General features: G+C 39.6%; 1 protein-coding gene across 1 annotated transcript; it reads left to right on the forward strand.

Moving 5' to 3' along the window:
* The first annotated feature begins 370 nt into the window (after positions 1-370).
* LOC140313135 (disks large homolog 2) lies at positions 371-3,706 on the forward strand. Its single transcript, XM_072391104.1, has 7 exons — positions 371-602; positions 866-1,105; positions 1,289-1,378; positions 1,612-1,689; positions 2,056-2,331; positions 2,724-2,819; positions 2,964-3,706. Exons 1-7 carry the CDS (start codon positions 522-524, stop codon positions 3,114-3,116), a joined length of 1,014 nt encoding a protein of 337 aa, XP_072247205.1. The 5' UTR covers positions 371-521; the 3' UTR covers positions 3,117-3,706.
* The last annotated feature ends 7,802 nt before the right edge of the window (positions 3,707-11,508 follow it).

Consider the following 11,508-nt stretch of genomic DNA (forward strand, 5'->3'; position numbering starts at 1 on the left):
TTCAGGGAGGCTGCTGTGCACGTCGAGCATGTCATCATCGCTTATTCTGTCTAATCATTCAGTCACTGGATGAAATAATTTGTCAAAGACTGAATTCAGCTTTGGAGATAAATTTTGGCTTCTACTAATGGTTCATTAATGGAAGGAATGTAAGTGATGAGTTGCGACAACAGTTTGAATTTGTACCTATTTTGATACCTGCTAGGGCACAAAATTAGCATGATCCATGAATGGTGGAGCAGATTTTTTTTATTATACTGCTGTTTCTAGTTCATGTCCTAATTAGACACTGACAGCTGAACAGAGTACACTTGCATTCATTAAGAGGGACCTATTTAGCACTGATCCATCACTGTCACTGTTAATTTCCTTCACTGAAATGAAATTTTCAGCAACAGGTGGTGTCTTCTGACCGTCTCCAGGAGTGTAGAAATCCTCATGCTAACCCGTCCCTTAGGACCAGCTGCCAAAGCTGGACCATCCCGGGCTTCAGCCGGGTGACAACCAAAGAGTGTCTGCACATGTTTCCTGTCGGCAATAGCTCTTGTGGTCGTTGCTTGAGCACAGGGACGAGCACAGAGAAAATGGAACCACCTGAAGAGGTCTGTTTTCCTGTTCCCGTTCTGCTAAACCAGATCATGTTTCTTACATTGATTTGACCTGATGTAGATATTTGTGTTTGCTAACGACCTACTGCTGGTTCCACTTAATTCTCCATGTTTCGCTGCACACGATGTGCCATGAAAGTATCAGAAAAAAAAAGGATTGTTCACTCATTTATAATCTAACTTTGCTAACGTCTTGCAAATGAGAATATGACGCTTTGTTGAACATCAAAAACATCAGATTCTTTTTTTATTGCCAGAGTGGTGCAGGCCAGATGTCAGAGAGGGAAGCCGCACCGTGTCGATTTCATCATCACAGAGGTGAAACCCAAGAGGGCAGGATGTTTCCACATCCCAGAGCTCTTAATTCGGGGTCTAGTCTCCATGGAGACCCTGTCTGCAGTATAAAAAGCCCATCTGTTACAGGGTATCTAAAATCTTCTGCAGTGACTGAGAAGACCCTTCCTCAGGAATCATTCATCTCCCAAGTGCCATTAAAAGTAAATCTTTCTTAAATGTCAAACGATCTCTGTGGCGTTGCTCTATCAATTCCAGGGAATCGTACTGAGTGTCACAAATTCACTTTTTTGTTAAGCTGTGCTACTCTTCTAAGCCACACGTGGACGTTCTTTTTTTTTTTTTTTTTTTAGCTTGTTATTGGTGATGAAACAATTTTCTCTCAGTTGCAGATCAAAGTTTCTGGCCAGAGGGGATGTTTGGGAATCAGCATTGCTGGTGGAAAGGGTTCTCTGCCTTACAAAGACCATGACGAGGTGAGTGCCGGCGCAGAAGAGTCTATATTACTCAACCGCTTGCAACATAGCTTATCACTCATACATAGAGCAACATTTGGTTCCCATGAATGAAGATGATGTGAAGCAGATGCCTCAAGCATCTCATAGTTATATCAGTTTTCTCACAGTCCACATACAAGTTGAATAAATGTACCAACTCTGTGTACATTATTACAACCTCCATCCCAGCCAATGTGTTCGTATGATTTCAGGGCATTTTTATTTCCCGAGTAGCTGAAGGGGGGGCATCAGAAAAGGCTGGAGTCTATGTTGGAGATAGATTGCTGGAGGTAAGAGAGGTTTTTCATATTGTCATTTTTTCTGCGTCACTGACAGTAAGCAACTATTGTATCTGTACTGAAACTACATACATAAACTGTGTTATATAGTCACAGGATTTCCAGTTGGTGTTTCTCTTTTCACCAGTGGGGGGCATCATGAGACCAATAGAGGACATTCTGTTTGGGTTCCCCCACAAGTGAGGAGGCCAATATTAAGCCTATAATAAACAAGAAACAGAGAATTAAGAAAATCTTCAGACATGTTTTTTTTTTTTTTAGTGGACAACCCACACTGTGTGTGGGGAATAATTTCCACATCTGACGCACAATGCTTCTTTCATCTTCGCGCTAAATGCATGGCCTCTGCCCTTCCAGGTCAACGGCCTGAGCATGCAGGGCGCGACCCACCACGAGGCAGTCAGCGCCCTCAGGAATGCTGGGAGCTGCATCAAAATGAAAGTGTTCAGAGAGAAGCTGCTACCTCGAGAGGTGCGTGACCCAGACGTGCATCGGGATTCCCCGGATTTGACCGGCCAGGAGCTGCGCAGGCACGAGAGTGGAGGCCTGAGAAGCAAACAGTTCCAGCTGGACAGCGCTGTAGACTGTTTGTCCCAGAAGATTGAGGCATTTGTCTGCAATGGCAACGGCATTGTGGGTGGTTTAAACACACGACAGTACAAACAGAACACGTTTGAAAGTTTTGCATTGTTTTTAGTACATGCCTAAAGCCGGAATCATCCGATGTCGAACTATATTTGGTTTATTTTGGACCTCACATTCAAACATATTCGTGCCACATTGTTTTCTTTTTTCTTTTTAACTTGTTCGGCTTTGCACTGACTCTTAAACTTGTAACTGTTGAACTTTCAATTTGAACCTTGGCACAGTTAGTCTAAAGGGCAGCTCAGGATGCAATTACTATGCAAGTGACAAAAAAAATAAAAATCTGTATCTGAGGCCAGATACTTTAAAAAAAAAGAAACCCTTTAACTTTTTAGTCAATGTTTACTTTGTCTTGCTCAGTTTGCTGTTTTGTGTTTCAGTCTGATTTGGAGAGAGATCTGAACAGAACCTTGTCTCAACTGGAGGCAGAGGTGTTAAAAAAGGATTCACTGCAAGGGCAAAAACACACAATGGCAGTAAGCGGATTTCTTATCTCTCATTAAAACCTATGACACTCAGTACAGGCTGCCTCATTCTGCATTTCCCGTCATCGTAGCGTTTTCTTGAGCTAAAAACACATTTTCTCCTCAGTCACGTTTTCCTTGCTGCCTGTCTCACAGATCCCCCGGATCATCCTCACTCATCCCTCTACCTCAGATGAAGATGTGGAGCTGTTGACACAGACTCCCAGCAGAGAGCTGCCACGTGACGCTGGTCATGCTGGCAAGCGTGTTTACTCTGACTGCAGCGACAGTGCTTTCTACCCACCTTGACCAGAGCCTGGAGCCTCATTTTCAGCAGCATTACTATTTTGCTCATATTGTGCTTTTTTTTTTTTTTTTTTTTTTACTGTCACTTTACACCTTCTTTGTCAGTTTTTATTGCCGCTAACAGCTCTTAATCATATTAAATTCATTTGCAGACAGAGTAAACTGAAATGGTCTATTTTTCAATTTGAAAAACTGTTTTTGTCGTAAATCTGTTTTTGAACAGAGGCTGAAAAACGCGCTAACATCCAGATGAAGTATCTCATTATATTAAATACAGTCAATTAAACCATGACTGATGCTGGCTACCCCTGTGTCACACCACTCTGTGTGTATCATGACTCGCTGGAACAGAATTGTCGCTACCCATGACAGTGTGAAGCTCTTAGACTTTTTATAGTCTGGCCTGAGATAAAATGCCACATGGCAGAACAGATTGCACAGCATGGAATCTGAGTATTGCAGAGTCCAGCGACAGACTGAACTTGGCTTTGGAGCTCCACATAACTGCTGTATGAGACAAATGAAAGCTTGTGAGAAAAGAGCACTGTGTGGAAAATTTTCTGAAAAGCTTTGAATGTGCAGACTGTAGATGTACTTACTATACACCAGATTAGTAGGATGTGGCGCCTTTTATACGCTCACAGTGACAACAGTTAACTGTGTGGTTTTTAATTCTTCAATAAAGTGCAAATGTGTAGTTCAGAGAGGCTTTTCTTTTCTTGGAGAGTGGCAGGAGAAATTACCAGAGATAACTACAATGCAATGTTTATGTTTGTGGTGGAAAAAACTGTCACTAAATGAAAGGGACTCAAGGGTTAATGTTACTATGTCAACCCCCTGTAGATTTGAAATTGACAACATAAAAAACTAACACGTCTGCTTGTTTCATCTGAAGCTGTGCAGCAACAACTGTTGGGTGATAATCCTCTGGGAATGCAAGGTGTTGGAAAACGCAGGCAGTGTCCAAAATCCAATTCAGGGTCAATTAATGGAATGTCAGTCTCATAATGTGAGACCGTCTCGAGGAATTTCTGTAAGCTAGAGGGAGGACCTGAGGAGGAGATGCACAGATCCGAGAGACTAAGATGGCAAGAAAATTAGTATTGCAACCAGGTTGGAACTTTTATGTGTGCCATTTGCATGCATTTAAAATATTTTATTCCTAATCCACGTTTTCATTTATTTAGAATATTTCGACTACTAATTTAATTTAGTGAACCACAGTGACCTCGGGTTCTAAAGCCCAGCTGATACACAAACTGGTCTCTCTGTCAAATTTGTTACTTCATGGCAAATGTATAGCGGTTATTTTTATTTCTTTACATAATTCTCACATTCAAATGTGGTTGCTTTGAGTGACATGCGAGTTACCCAAAGGTGCAAAGTGTCATTGAGTTTGAGTTTACTTTTAGATGGATATTTGTTTCCTAGACACCTTGAGTATGAAAAACCTTTGACTCAGCGTGTTAAAAATCTAATCTTACTGTTACTTTTACCCAACCCTAATCCTAACCTTATGTGCAACAGAAAAGTAACATGTGTATTGGCGCTGGCAACTGAAGAGAACAGATGAAGGCTTTTCATTCGACCTGGAGAGTAACTGAAATCTTCCACAACTGCCCATTGGTTCTATTGGGCATTATCATGTTGAGGCGGGCCTTTAGCAAACTTAGGCTGGCAACCAGCATATGCCGTTGACTGCACTGGTAACTAGCTTGCCAAAACTAGCTCGTCTGCTAATTTGAATCATCTTCTTGTTTTTTACAAGGATTCAGCTGCAAATTGTGCAGTATATCTACCTCCCCTAACAGTGGATTTGGCTGTTTGGCTGTTGGCAGCCTGTGGTCATTAATATTTTATATTGTATGTGGTCAGAAAAATGCACAACTGATTGGGATAAATTGTAGTTTGAAATGCAATTCATTATTTGTGATGCTGCACGACTTCCATTTATGGTTGTCCTTTCCTTTTATGCGAGTTATGAATATATAAAGCTAATCCAATTGAGAAAAATCTGGTTCACATTGGAGCTCACCCAGGTCATTAAAACTGATGTATATTACTTATAAGTGGTGGTTTTGTTTAACAATCAGAGGTAATGCATTTTTCTCTCTAATGTATTTGACTGGTGCAAAAAAAACTCACTTTCCTCTTAATATGTGCAATTTTAAGTTTTATAGAGTTGGCGTCATAGGCGTTGAGTTGAATCTTCTTTGTACTTGATGTCAGGTTGAAATTTGAATACTCTACATTTAGGCTCAAATGGAATGTCCAATTACAATACCTTTATTAACTAAGGACATAGTCTTGGTGATTGTATTGCATGAAATACAATAGGAGTAGCTTAAAGCTGAATATAATTCAAAATCAAGGAGAGTTATTGACCACTCTGCCAGAGGGAGAGATGACGAATGGGCCACAGCTTTTACAGTAGACAAAAGAAAAAAGTTACAAGTAGATTATTTAGTAGATTTTCAGCCTCAGCATGACAGTTACCAGCCGAGACAGGCTGATCCTCAGAAGATCTAATGGATACTTGTGTTAGACACATGTCTCTGCTCCAGTTGAATGAGTAGTCATCTTAGTTACCAGTGCAAAATCTTTTACAAAATCTATATCCACAGTAAAGGCCGATCTATCTGCTGTTGCTGCCAATAATCAGCCCTGTAACCACTGTGCTTTCCCTCGTCTTTTCCACTCTAAAATTAGCATTGAGATGTAGCATTTAAAAAAATCAATGCACTTTCTAAAACAAGGCTATTGAATTATTTTCCAATGCCAGTGGTAGCACATTTACCCTCAGTGTTGACTATAAAATCAAAGTTATGTGTATTAACTCTAAATTCCACCCAGCAATCCACCGTGTTACTTACCACAACTGGGTGCCCACTATAGCCTAAGAGTTGGACCACAATCTCTGAGAAGAAAAATAACTAATCAATTGCAACTTCAGAGCAGGAACCAGTCCAACACAGTGAGATTGAGAGTGAGCAGATAGCCACCGTGTTAACTGTGGCTCCGTACTTCTATTCTAACAACTACCATGGAGATGAACGAGACAACATCGCCACCTAGAAATTGCTATAGGTTGTGAAATGTTTGCTGATAAAAGAAAAAGTTCAGTGCACAGCAGACTTGTGCCCCCTCCCCCCACGTCTCATGGTTACCAACTCTCCCAATAGCAGATGGAGCTGATAGATACCAAAGACTACTGCTGAGTCACGTGACGTGAATGCTGATTGCGTACTGTACCCAAAAGCCAGATGTTTGTGGGTTCTTAGTAATTCACGATTTCTTTTTCTGTCCCCTGTGAAAGAAACACTTCTCTTCACACAAAATGCACCAGTGCTTTGTAGTGTGAGGTAAATGCGCCACTTGATTGACACAAATGAAGACTGCGTAACCTGCTTTTGCACGAAACAAAAGATAATGTATTTTTCTCGATACAGTTTCTCTTTTGAAATCTTATGCTGTTCATAAAGTCCCAATATGGATCGGACATGTTTTGTGCCTTGCAATTATTCACACAGTAAAAGAAAATAGGACACTGCTTGAAAAGTGCCACCAGTTTTCATTAAACCTTTTGATTTATGCTACATGAGTGTGTCATGCAGTCCGCTGTCAGACCTTGGTGGTAGCAGGGATTTTAACAAGGTGGCAAAATTGCATTAACCTGCCTCAACTTTCATTGCATGATATGACTCACCATCACTGAAAAATGGAGATGCATTGAAAGAGGATACACAAAGAATACACAAATAAACTACACAAGAATCCCACTTTGTGGCAATAACAATAGATTAAGTAGAGTATAGTGGAGTTTGGTTCAGGTAATGCTACAGCGAGGGAGTGTGTAATAAAGTGGGTTTGTTGTCTCTGGGACACTTTTAAAAAACAAAGGCAAATGCGACAAACGTGATATTGGCGATCTTCTCTTTCTTTGCTCTTGTTAATGCAATTTTCACGGGTTTTCTCATGGTTAACTCCATTCAGATCACCGGGGGAAAAGAGTGCACGGAAATCACGCTCATCCTGGGAGGAAAAGTTGAAGGGGTGCAGTTTGGATCACATTTATCAGTCTCATATGTTTCAGTAGCTAAAGCCAGCATGTGTCTTCTTTGTTGAGATTGGAATGTAAGCAACTATTCAGACACTTTAAGAGTCAAAACTTAACGGTTGTGCAAAATTCATTCAAATCAATGACTTTTCCCGAAACCAAACCAGATTCACAGGCTCATCTATTTTCATGTAGGCTACAGAGTAACACACATGAAATCCAATTTCTTTCTTTTTTTTTTCTGTTGGGAGTTCTTTTGATTGCAGGTAAATAATCTGATACACAATTACAATCCTGTTTGGAATCCCGTCGCTCAAATCATACTACTATTGCTGTAATTAGAGACACCTCTTAGGCTTTTGTTTTCTGAAGAGCTGAATGCAGTGTTTTGGTATCAGATCATTTCTGTCAATATAAAACAACGGATAAAGGATGTTAAATCCCTTTATGGTATTTGTCCGTTCCTTAAACACCGGATATCAAAGAGGGCAAAACCAGATAATATGATATTTATCAATGTACTGCCACAATTAAAGAGTTGTTTCTGAAATATTATCATGCTCTAAAATGTTAAGCTTCAGGGGCTTAGTGTTTTTTTTTTATCTGTCACATCTTTGGACAAAACCAGAAGCAGACTTTATTTTACAATAATTTTCTCTGTGAGACACAGGCGGGCAGAGGGAGGGGAGCTGCAGAATGAAAACGGACAAGAACAGCTGTGACAGAAATCAAGTGTATGTAAAGGATTAGCGGCCACTCCAGAGGTCTGCTTTTACTCACCAATAAGGGGACGGAGAAGTCGATACAGCGGCAAACAAGCAAGTAGAATTTGTTTCAGGCAGGCGGATGACTCATTACTGGGAGCACACTGATATGTCTGTCACATTAGATGCCTGACTGGTTGAGCTATAGATTATTTGTAAGATAAATACCAATCTGATATTATTTATAATTTGAGAAATTTAGCTTTGTATCTAAAAAGACATTTATGTTCAATAAAAGACAAAATTGAATTTCATTATCCTGCTGTCTGTGCTGCTCACTCTGTGACAGTTAGCTACAATAAATCCCAAGTTTACACGAGGGTGCCTTTAGTTATTTTTCTACTTTCTGGTGCCCAGCATGCAGACTGCTGTCTGCAAGCTATTTGTGGCTATTTGGCTTCTATAAAAGGAAATCTGGTGGGCGTCACACACACTTATACACACACCGATGATAATACACACTGAACTTCATGAGAGGAGCAGGAAAGTGGGCTTCTTGCTTTCACCAACTCACCTTTGATTACATTAAAGTCTGCTCAGCACGGGCGCTGTTCAATGGATGGACAGGGATAAAAACCGTAAATGGATCATTTGAATAACAGCATGAGAAAGGTAAGAAGTTTCAGAAATATATGAACGCCTTTTTTTTTCATTTTAAAAGCATGCAAATCATCCTGTTTGCTATTTGCTGTAGAGTAGAATAATTTCGCTCATGTGCTTTTGGTCTCTGTTGACTTTTGTACAGACGTTACAGAGGGGCTGGTTTTAAGCTCTCCTTTTGTGCAAACTTTTTAACTCAAAGCCAAATCCAACTAGAAAAATGTAATCAGGATTTTAGTTTTAATGCATCAACATTGTTGTTCATAAACTTCTTCTCTCTGTACCCTCTAACAGCCACAACCATCTATCTATACACACAATTACATATACATCTTACGAAAAATTTAACGCTATCTGTCATTTTTTCTATTACTGTTCTTGTTATTGAAAATGACATTGATGGAAACATGTGTTCTCTTGTTGTGTTTATCCTTGTGTATGAGACACATACTCTCAATGTTTGTTTATAGTCCTTAAAGAGAGCACAGTGTGCTCAGGAACAGCTGGCAATAGTCTATATTTGCATGCACAATCTACTCTGGAGGGAGGGGTTGTGTGTTTGTCTGTAATTAAACTCTTTACGCGGTGACACACCCAACTTTTTATGCATGCACTGGAGCACATCGACTCTGATATACATTTAAACGTCTGGGAAGCACTGACAGGTCTCAGTCTCAGACAGCTGTAATTATAGCAATGAGGGGTGCATTGAATTATAAGCACATATAACAATGTGTGAGTAATGGAGACAATGTGCTGATGATAGCGAGGGGGGATATCACAGCCTCCATAAGAAATGACATCCTTTGTATTGATTAAGCAGTTTAATACGTTTTTTAGTACATTTGTCACTTTCATTAGGTCCCTGCCCTGTTAAGACTCCCTCACAGGGTGGCCTCTTTCAGGAAGTGATTTAGTGCTGCTTGTTTTCAGTCTTTGGGACAGGTCCGACATTCCACTTGGAAAGATTGAGAAGGGGCACGCGCACGGTGAGGTGACATGTAACACAGTGAACTATCACCAGCTAGAAATGCGAGCTATGAGGACGGCATGGCCTCGGCAACATTCAGTGATTAAGCATTCAACAGGGCTATCGTGAGTAGGAAATGCTTGCCTTAACCTTTCACAGTGTAAACTTACTCTGCTATGACTACAGAGGACGAGCAAACAAGAGGTTCCGTAATGAAATAAACACATAAACAAGGTTATAAGTTAGCTGGTGGCTATTTTTGTCAAAGAATGTGTTGAGTGTCTTTATTTAGAGCTGATTACAGATACGCTGGATATAAATGAAGCTCCTCACAGCTCTGGCAGTTCGAACTGCTGCAATAAACATGAATGGAGTAAAGAAAAGTGGTGGAAAAACTTTTGTATTTTTCACTTTAAGCGAATGCAATCACAGTTGATAAACACACCCTTTACAGGCAAAGGTCCTTCAATATATTTGCATGCAAACTGTTCTTAAAGTTAAAACTAAGTACTCATCATGAGTGGGTCATGCCAAAGCTTCCTTAAGCATTTATGAAGAATCCTTAAGTAAAGATTTAATTTGACTTTTTTTGCTGATCTCGATCATATTAAAAAAAGTTGTCACAGGCTTCTTATGAAGCTTGTATTAGAAGGTTGTATAAAATAATAGTCAAGTTATACTATTGACAGTGAGTTTTTATCTTGGCTGCATGTCAATGCCAATGCCATTATTCTCTTTACCCACTTCTTAATAACAGTAATAAGGAATTTTTCACATTTGTTTTTCAGAGGGCTCTTTCACAAGTTAAACTGAGGGAAAGTACATTCTTATATATTTGAATCTATCCTACAGCGAAGTGCAAAAATGGGTTAAGCTAACGCATACAGTAACGTCATCACAGCAACATTTAAAGAACATCATAAAGTAATATTTACAAAGACTTTTTTCAAACATAGATAAAAGCATTGGGGCTGCACCGTCTACAACCAAATACACCACATGATGTCAGCTACAATAGCTGTATGGGTAGTTTCATTATGGTAAAATAGGTATTAGCGTTACCTGAGCTAATGTTACTTGTTGAATGAAACCACACCATGTGTTTTTATCAACTCCTGAGTGAACATTTTATTACCATGTCAATTCCCTTGATTAGTTTCAACTTCACAACTTCAAGCTCTGCCTTTTGAAATGTTTAAGACTGATATGGTAGATACTATATAGGCCTACTGCATGTTTAAGAGACAGGAAATCTTTCCACATGGGCAGATATTCCATATTTGTCTTTGTCTTGTCCCTTTTGGGAATAAGCCAGAAATGTGACAGAAATATTAAGAATCCTGTTGCTCAAGCAACCCGTGCTTAATTTGCACACATTATGTGCTTTTATCTTGACATTTTGACTGAGATGACAAGGTAACACAGGTGGTAACAAGTCTTTCGCAGTATTTTTGACAATTAAGTCTATGGACATTTTAATTAAGCAAAGCTTTTCCTTGTTATGGATGACCTATTTTTGAATATCCAAGTGAACTCCTCTTAACTCATTTGAAAGCTTCTCCTTGCCACAATCTAACACAAAGACATCAACTTGTACCGTGTAAAGTGTGGGAAGCACATTAAACTTGATCTAAAGCTTTTCTTCCAAGAAAGATATTCCTGCAGAGTACATGTTGCAATTTTTGTCTGTCCTCCCTCTTAAAAGGTTCTAACCAATCATTTTCTGTTGGTTCTGTAGTTGCTGTGTTCACTGCATGTTGATATTTATCCCCTATACGACACAGCCCAAAGCCATTCAAATGTTAAGCTTCTTGTTTGTAAGGTGATATTAATTCTCCATGTCCAGAAAAACATCTTACAAAGCTGCAGTGCTTTTCAACCTGCTGATAAGCTGCATTTTGTAGCTCCCCGCTGATTTAGTTTTCTAAAAATGCAAAGCTATGAATTCCTTTTTCTTTTTGACTGGACAAATCTGATGTTGATTGAAAAAGTGCATCGGCTGTT

Source organism: Leuresthes tenuis, unplaced genomic scaffold, assembly GCF_036924035.1.
Source record: "Leuresthes tenuis unplaced genomic scaffold, fLeuTen1.0.hap1 SCAF_8, whole genome shotgun sequence".
In the NCBI taxonomy this organism is placed as follows: domain Eukaryota; kingdom Metazoa; phylum Chordata; class Actinopteri; order Atheriniformes; family Atherinopsidae; genus Leuresthes; species Leuresthes tenuis.

Coding starts and splice junctions, on each gene's coding strand:
- LOC140313135 (XM_072391104.1), top strand. CDS start 522: ATGTTTCCTGTCGGCAATAGCTCTTGTGGTCGTTGCTTGAGCACAGGG. Junction 1,106..1,288: donor TCTCCCAAGTGCCATTAAAA/GTAAATCTTTCT, acceptor ATTTTCTCTCAG/TTGCAGATCAAAGTTTCTGG. Junction 2,820..2,963: donor GGCAAAAACACACAATGGCA/GTAAGCGGATTT, acceptor CCTGTCTCACAG/ATCCCCCGGATCATCCTCAC.